The sequence below is a fragment of the Lepisosteus platostomus genome, chromosome 13 (assembly GCF_059453375.1).
Source record: "Lepisosteus platostomus isolate fLepPlt1 chromosome 13, fLepPlt1.hap1, whole genome shotgun sequence".
Classification (NCBI taxonomy): Eukaryota; Metazoa; Chordata; class Actinopteri; order Semionotiformes; family Lepisosteidae; genus Lepisosteus; species Lepisosteus platostomus.
The window spans coordinates 31503126-31512285 of NC_142623.1; the positions used below are offsets into that span (position 1 = coordinate 31503126).

At 46.1% G+C, this 9160-nt stretch overlaps 1 protein-coding gene across 1 annotated transcript; it reads left to right on the forward strand.

Annotated features, from left to right (window-relative positions):
- The first annotated feature begins 378 nt into the window (after nucleotides 1–378).
- adrb2a (adrenoceptor beta 2, surface a) lies at nucleotides 379–5469 on the forward strand. The gene is made up of 2 exons (XM_088604137.1): nucleotides 379–568; nucleotides 739–5469. The coding sequence occupies exons 1-2, from the start codon at nucleotides 398–400 to the stop codon at nucleotides 1948–1950; spliced, it is 1383 nt and encodes a 460-aa protein (XP_088460263.1). The 5' UTR covers nucleotides 379–397; the 3' UTR covers nucleotides 1951–5469.
- The last annotated feature ends 3691 nt before the right edge of the window (nucleotides 5470–9160 follow it).

Sequence of the window (9160 nt, forward strand, 5' to 3'; positions counted from 1 at the left end):
GATCTTAGCCTTTTGTCACGAGTTTCAACGGTTTAGAAAATGAAGACAGTCACCCCAAGCAGTCAGACAGCCAGCACAAACCGAAAGAGAGACACAGAGAGGGAAAGTAAAATCTGTTCTTTTGCATTTGTACTTCTTCCTTCGAGACAAGACCATAACAGACTGATAAGCTATAAGAAGCTGAGCTTTTTGACATATGCAGCACTTTATACTTCCTCTGTTGATCTGGTTCACAGACAGAAAGTGACCAGTCCGATGTTTCACACAACAGCCTTTAGCGCTTTGCCCTCCTCGCCTGCTCATTGGCTGCTGGATAATGATGTCATCGCCCACCCTTGCTATAAGGTTCTGTCAATAGCCTGCGAGCACCATCCACAGCCAGGAACCTGCATACTGTATGTGCCAGACTGCAACGCAGCCTGTGAAAGAGTGGGACAGAAATGAGCAGAGGAGAGTGCGACAGGGCTCTTTCGGGAAGTGTGTAAACAGATTTCGGACATCAAAGAGCAAAGGAATAAAGCTGATTGATGTGGGAGAAAAGAAGAAGACAAGAGCACAGCAGGAGAAGGTTAGTAAACTTTCTCCCCCCCTTTAATAACTAAACACCTGTTTTATGTTAAAAAAGCACAAGCAAAAAAAAAGTGTTTTGTTTTTTATCGGCTGCCCCCCTTGTCTTTCTACCGTTTAAGCGGTCCATTTATTGACCCGTCTGTCGCTGTTGCTGTGGTTGTTTCTCAGACCATGGACCCTCTCAGTAACAGCTCCGCGTCCAACTCGAGCAGCCCCGAGCACAGCGAGGCGTCGCTGGTGGCGTTAGGCATGCTGATGTCGCTGCTGGTGCTGGGCATCGTGTTTGGGAACATTCTGGTCATCACCGCCATCGCCCGGTTCCAGAGGCTGCAGACCGTCACGAACTGCTTCATCATGTCCCTGGCCTGCGCCGACCTGGTCATGGGCCTGGTGGTGGTGCCCTTCGGGGCGTGCCACATCATCCTGAAGACCTGGCACTTCGGCAACTTCTGGTGCGAGTTCTGGACGGCCACGGACGTCCTCTGCGTCACGGCCAGCATCGAGACCCTGTGCGTCATCGCCCTGGACCGCTACCTGGCCATCACCTCCCCCTTCCGGTACCAGTCGCTGCTGACCAAGTGCCGGGCCTGGATCGTGGTGGTGGCCGTGTGGCTGGTGGCCGGCCTCATCTCCTACCTGCCCATCCACATGCAGTGGTCGGTCTCGAAAGACCCCGAGGCCCAGAGGTGCCTGAATGACACCCACTGCTGCGACTTCAACACCAACACCGCCTACGCCGTCACCTCCTCCATCGTCTCCTTCTACATCCCCCTGGTGGTCATGGCCTTCGTCTACGGCAGGGTGTTCCAGGAGGCCAAGAAGCAGCTCAAGAAGATCGACAGGTGCGAGGGCCGCTTCTACGTCCAGAGCGGCCTCCCGCAGCAGGAGAGCAGCGGCGAGCCAAAGGGGGGGAAGGCGCCCCCAAAGAGGGCCTTCAAGTTCTGCCTGAAGGAGCACAAGGCCTTGAAGACCCTGGGGATAATCATGGGAATCTTTACTCTCTGCTGGCTGCCCTTCTTTGTGCTCAACGTGGTGGAGGCCATTGGCCAGTTCCAAAACACCAAGCTGACGTTCAAGATTCTTAACTGGATAGGGTATGCCAACTCGGCCTTCAACCCCGTGATCTACTGCAGGAGCCCCGAGTTCCGGCACGCTTTCCAGGAGATCCTGTGCCTGAGGCGGTCGCCTTTCCCCAAGCTGGGCCCTCCCAATGGTTATGTTTATAGCGGACACAGCTGGCAGAACGACCCGCAGGCAAAGGGCAGATCGAGCTCGGAGGACAGCGTCACCCCGGAGGGGACGCTGGCCAAATGTCGGGGTCCCCTCTCCGGGACGGACACCAACGGCAACTGCAGCAAAGCTCTCACGACTGTTGTATAACTCGCTGACTCCCCCGGGGGGAAAAGGGGGATTTTTTTTTGGGGAGGGGGGGGGACACATTTTATGAATGTGTTTGAATGTACAAGTGGGGAATGCAGGGGGTGAGACTGTGGGCGGGGGTGGTGGGCGCCATTGAGTGGGTTCTGCTAAAACGAAAGGAGCCCACTTGATCACATTCGCTCTTACGGCGGGAGAGTGGGTCTCTGCAACTTTAAATTTCATTTCACCTACCTCATTGTTTTTATTTTTAATTTTTTAACGAACTAGGGACATGACTTCTTTTTTAACGAATGCAAGAGAGCAATGAAGCCAGGCTTACGTTCTTACAACGAAAGAAAACTCCGGATCCTTTCAAGAGCGAAGAAAAGGGAAGGGCTCTTTTTTTTATTGAAGGACAAACGTGAAAACGGTACCATAACAGTATTTAATTGACGTCTGCCGACCATGCTAGCAAGCGGTTTTGTAGAGTTCAATATGTTTTGCTCCAACAATGAATTATCTTGTGGAGGGGGGAGTCGAGGGTAAAAGACTCAGAGTGGTGTCTCGGGCTGTCTAGTCTCAGGATTTGCACAATGTGGAAGTGCAGTCTTAACTTTTAATCAGTCACTAAACAGGACGTCTAGTACAGTGCACTCGCGATCGAGTTTAAATCCGCCTTTGACAAAACTGAAGAGAAAACAAAAACAGGAAAAAAGAACTATACGAAGTATACTTAAATTATTAGCTTGCACAGCATTCATCTCGTCCGCATCTTCAATACATTCCAGTTTCATTTTGTGGAAAATTTAAAGCGAGGCTTAATAAAGCGCGGCGCTGTCGACTCTGCTCCCCAACAGTAACCCAACACTCAGAGGGAAAATAACAGGTGCAAAGCGCCGCTCTTTCCGTTTAGGAGGAAAGGGCTGCAAAACAGTTGAGCAATGCTCTTCGACAGTTACAGCCCCCGACAGCTTTTCTGATTGGTAATACTCTTGAAGGTTAACCCCGTTTTGTCTTGTGGCTGCGGTGTGTTGAGTTTGCCGAGACTCCCATTATGGGGTTCAAAGCTGAATCGAACCCAGTGCAGGGGGGAAGGCAGTCCAGTCTGGAAGTCAGCTAACAAAAAAAAAACAACCCAAGGCGAATCCAGGCTGAATTCCAGCTGTAGCCGCTGGTGTAAAGTGTAGATACCAGAGGCGGTATCGAGGTGTAGTGGTGGGGTTTCGGATTCCCATCTAGAAAGTTGTGGTATCAAATCGCAAGGAAAAACACGCGAAGTACTTCACCCAGATCGCAGCAGTGAAATGCTCGGGTGTGTAAACAGAAGTTGGTCTTTGCCGATACAATCGTTAGCCAATTAAGTTAATAAAAGCAGATGAAAGTCACTCTGACCATTCTGTAACTACAGTACAGCCATCACCAGACAGACAGCACTACCGACTGTTTCGACTGCTACTATTAAAAAGCACACTCAAATGTATCGATCTTAAGCTTTTGAGACGTTTTTGCTGTCGTGGCTTCTCGTAGGAAGAGAAATCTTTACTGGAGGCTGAAAAGGTTCCGTCACGACATTTACTGCGAATGAAAAAGGGAAGATGAGTTCCTGCGTATACAGTACAGTATATCCGACTCGCAAAGCACCCGAGTCGAGTATTAACCGCAACGGCTCCAGTCCATTCTTGCCTCTCAGAGACGCACCAGTGCGTCTACACACCTGTCTCTGCTCTGGTCTAGAGGTGTTTTCTGAAATACAGAGATGAAAGCATCCGGGCAGGAAATCAGACCGGGGGCGGTTATAACGCGCGCAGTACGAAAATACATTTAAATAATTTCAGCCTTCTCGAAGCAAACTTCATGCAACAGAAAATGCATTTTGTGATCATTTGCGCCCATTGCATGCACTGAAAGAAAATCGGAATAGCTGTCTCTATTCCCAGTGTGCCTCCTATCACCAGCGTTAGCAATCGGTAAATTCGTGAAAGTGGCTTATTGAAATATACTGTAGGCGGGTATCAAAACTGTGAACTTATCGTAATCACAAGCAGCAATATAACTGGCATTCCTCCTATTCACTTACAGTAATTACCGTGTTTTCAGGCTCTAAAGCGTTCTCTTTAGAAATCAAAGCATTGTCGTTCGCCTTTCATCCCCTTTTCATTTGTTGAGTTTGATCATATAAATATCGTTCAGATATTAAGAAGGGGCACTTTCTAATACTGAGATAGTTTCATCGTTCACTGGTACTAAAACAAAAAATAATCGACATATACGGAATAAAAGACATACAATCTGTATGTATATTTTGTGTATATGTAGACCTGTACAGTGTATGTGCACGGAAACATTTTTTCTTTGCGAGATCATTTTAATGTAAAAAAAAAATATTTGTATAAACGTCTGTATGTGGATATCAAATGAAATCCATACTAGAACGGTTTTTCACAGCCTTCTCATTTTTGATGGTGCATACCAGTTAGAAAACGTGAGATATATTTTTAAAATTTGTGTAAAACAAATGATTCTACATACTGTAGAACTGCTTGAGATGCACTTTTGTAACGTGAAACCAACCGTGTGGAAGAATTTGTATACACCGCCCTCTGCTGGCGACTTACGCATCTGCACACTTTATGTCCTGTCACAGCACCGTATAGTACGGAAACCCTCATCAGCAGTGCTCGTTATGGGAACGTAACTCTCTCTTTCTGTGTGTGTTGGGGGCTCATCCCTCCAAAACTCAGCCTTATCCCTGCACTGTTCAGGAATCAGTTTTTAATATGTGCAATAGCCTTGCAACGAGCCAGCTGAGCCCCGTGTTCCTTCGAAACCCAAAACGCATCAAGCGACACTAAAAAACCCAGCGCAGACAGAAGAGCATCTGCAAGTTTAGGTTGTGGGTCTTGTTCCAGGGACCGCAGGAGACAAGAATGTCAAGTCAAGAATGCATTATTGTTCAGGAAAAGTGGCAGTGACACTATCATCATCATCATCACAATCTTCATGAGAAGTCAGTACTAAAACATAATAACTCATAATGGGATAAGTTCCCATTCCCCTGTATTGAATCAGCATCATGACTCAGTGATGGAGCATAGGGGATTCATGGTATGCCTACAAATAGTCCTGATGTTTTTCAGCTGGGCTGCATGTTACTGCTCATGTTAACTTGCAGCTCTCGCTAAAGTACCGCTGCGGACCCCCCGCAGACCCTCCCTGGGAGCCTGTGGGCAAAGGGAAAGGAAAGAGACAAAGGCCACTGTCCTGGGACGCCGGCTTGGCTGGGCTCGCTCATCGGCACACTGACCGTCCGTAAAGGCTCTAACAGTACAAGGCTCCAGTGACTGGCGCGCACGTTGAATGTTTACTGTAATTACTACGCTATGTTTCGCACAAAATAGTCGTCTGTTTGTTGCTGTACTTTTGTTGGAAGTCAGACGTTCAACGATAAGACAATTTAAACGTTCCATTGTATGTTATATTTATTAAATGCAAATGGATTCGGACATTTGTGTTTAAAAAATAAAGAGTGTATTTAACGTATGTTTCTGAACAGGTGATGTTTGTGCCAGCCTATTTCTTTCTGCGAACAGACTGGGTGACCCCTCCCCCCCCCCACCCAGAAACGGAAAGCATATCGTGCTGCTCAAGAGGACTAGCCCTATGTGGTGCAAGAGATAGCAGGCGTCTTCTGCTTGGTTTTAAATACTTCTGGCATCTCTGAGCCTCACTGTGTTTCTGACTAAGAGCACAACAAGGGTTCAAAATGAGAGGAGGCCATTTAGTAATTAGTAGACAAATGATCTGAAGATTTCATCCAGCCGTGTCTTGAAAGAAGCCTGGGTATTGGCTTTAACATCTTGGCTGGGCAACCTGTTCCACTCTTCCACAACCCTTGGTGTAGAGAAGCATCTCCTGTTCTTAGTTTTATAATTCACTTCCACATACAGTAGTTTCCACCTGTGTCCTCTGGTTTCTGCTCCACTGTTCATTCCGAAGAAATCCGTGGGTTTTGCCTTGTCAGCGCCCTTGAGGATTCTGAACTGAGGTCCTCTCATAATATTCTCTATTCAGGAGTAAAGAGATTCAGTTCCTTCAGCCTGTCAGTGTGGGACATTCCCTTAAGCCCCAGAGTGTATCCGGTTGATCTTCTCTGAACTGTTTTCCAGAGAAGAAATTTCTGTGCTGTGGCAAAGAGCCTTCTCACAAACAGTACCTCATGTGCAAATCAGTCTCAGGCGTGGTTGTCTGTCTAAACCACACTCGTCAGTGTTCTTTCTAACATAAAATGCAAGATTTGCATGCACCTGGTACAGGCTCGGACTTGACATTGTAAGAGAGGGGAGCATGAAGATTTATTTAAATAGTCAAATCAGGCTGATGCAGCAGCATGCAACTACTGAATCCAGGAAAATTGTTCCATTGCTACCCAAGGCCCGTTTCTGCTGAAAACACATTGCTCCAACCCAAGTAGATACAGAAGGCCTACAGTAATGTTCTTAATATACTGTAGGCCTGCTATGTTCTTCTAGAGACAACACTGCGGGTCGATACTGTACATGAATACATGACCACTACCTCTTGGCCTTCTTTTCTCTTTCTCACCCAACCTCACTGTTAAGTGAGCTGCAAGTCTCACTTAAAGTAGTCTTTTCAAGGTTTGAGAACACATTGATAAATCATCAATGAAGTGCTACATGTTGTAAAATGAAAGAGTTTTCTGGCTCATGAGATCTTGAGTATGGGCCATTACTGTACCTAGACAGCTGTGTGGGCTGATACTTTACCTAGACAACCATATGGGCGGATACTGTACCTAGACAACAATATGGGCAGATACTGTACACAACAGTGTGGGTTGATAGTGTACACGACAACCATGTGGGCTGATACTGTACTAGAACACAGTCTACCTAGACAAGATGGAGATTCATTTGTACTCTTTAACCAGCTGTTTATACCGTACAGAATTTAAGGTGATTGATCACAGTCTTTCATTTGTCATCAAATAACAACATGAGAACAGACAAAAGATTAAAAGTGAAAGGAGGCCCAACTAGTTCATGTAGTACAGTAGGTAGCAGATAATAATAATTATAATTATAATAATAATAATTGCTTACATTTATATAGCGGTTTTCTGGACACTCCACTCAAAGCACTTTACAGGTAATGGGGACTCCCCTCCACCACCACCAGTGCGCAGCATCCACCTGGATGATGCGACGGCAGCCATAGTGCGCCAGAACGCTCACCACACATCAGTGATCAGTGGGGAGGAGAGCAGAGTAATTAAGCCAATTTATAGAGGGGGATTGTTAGGAGGCCATGATTGATAAAGGCCGGGAAATTTGGCCAGGACGCCGGGGTACACCCCTACTCTTTTCGAGAAACGCCCTGGGATTTTTAATGACCACAGACAGTCAGGACCTCGGTTTTATGTCTCAGCCGAAGGACGGCGCCTGTTTACACTATAGTGTCCCCGTCACTACACTGGGGCATTAGGACCCACATGAGCCGCAGGGTTAGCGCCCCCTGCTGTCCCCACTAACGCCTCTTCCAGCAGCAACCTTAGTTTTTCCCAGGAGGTCTCCCATCCAGGTACTGACCAGGCTCACACCTGCTGAGCTTCAGTGGGTTGCCAGTTGTGAGTTGCAGGGTGATATGGCTGCTAGCCATATCATGAGTATCTGGCCGTATAATGAGTCCAAGGGCACCATCCTGCCATTTGCTGAAAGAGGTTAAGGTAGCAGCTTCAACAACTTGGCTGAGGTACTTGTTCCCCGCTCCCACAGCTCTGTAAAATTTCTCCTTGTATTTTCCACTGGCTTCCCCTGTTTCGAGTTTCACTGTTGGCCCCGAAAAAAAGTCCTCTGGTTTGAGTGCGTCAGTGTCTCTGAGGATCGTGGACACTTGTATCAGAACCCCAAAGTATCTTCTCTGGTCAAGACATAAAAAGGTTCAGTTCCTTCAACCTGTCAGTGAAGGACATTCCTTTCAGCCCAGGAATGTACCTGGGTGCTCGTCTGGACTGATTCCAGAGCAGCAATATCTTCTGTTGTACTGTGATTAACAAAACTACAGTATACACATTACTCTGAATGAGGTTTTAAGAATACATTGCATGCATTAAATACAACTTCCTTTGATTAAGATTCTATACCTCTAACTACATGTCCCAACATTACAGTACAGCAAAGAGCTTTAGTTAAAAAGTCTAACGGTGACTTACTGCCTTCAAGAGAGTCTGTTTCTAATCTACATTTTCTTCTTAAAGGGACACGTTGCATTGCTTTACTCCTTATAAGATATGCCTAGCATAATGTTCTCTTCAAATTGAGTAATTTTCTGCACAACTGCCTCCAGTAAGGAATTATCCCCTTCAGCTTGCTTCTCCTTTAGTACTGCCGTAGATTCCATGAATTCATTATTAATGCTTCTTTTTAAAATGACGGCCCTGTTTTATTTCGGGTGGGTGCATTTATCTTGGCCTTTTCTCTTTTTCTTTCTCTCAAACTGTTAAGTGGGCTGCAAGCTGCAGTCTTTTAAAGGTTTGAGATCAGATCACATTGATAATCATCAATTAAGTGCTACACTTTGTAAACTTTTCTGGCTTGTGATATCATGTTTTATATTGTGACTTACTGAAATATCAAGAAATTGCGCACCCTGTAAGAGTGTCCCATTTTATCCAAACTAATGGAAAAGCTCCATGGCATGGTATGTCCCATGATCCCTGGGTACTGTAAAGCAGTAGCAGCCCAGCCCTTTTCTTCAGTGTGCTGTGTCACGTGAAAGAAGGCTGACCTTACCGCTGAAGGAAACAGCAGACCTGGCTAATGTGTCAGTTCAGACAGCTTGAAGGGTTTCCCAGCAGTGATTGGAGGCTAAGTCAAACCACAAACAGTGCCCAATCCAGTACATACAGTATGAAGTGGACTGAAATGGAGTCACAGAAGATGGATTCAACATCATTTAACAAAAGACCACAGCGTGGTCATCAGAAATCTGTGAACATCAAATGGAATTGTCACCATTACAGCATCTGAAATTGCCACTGAGATGGACCAACCTGCTATTAGAAGTATTCTCAAATAGTTTGGAAGGACAGTTAAAAAAAATACTTTGTTATATTCCAGGAGGCAACCAAGTGGCTTAACCAGTAAAGGTGGTTGTGTGGAGCTATCATTGATCCATCTAGATCAGGCCTCTGCATCTGGCCACATTTTGTGAT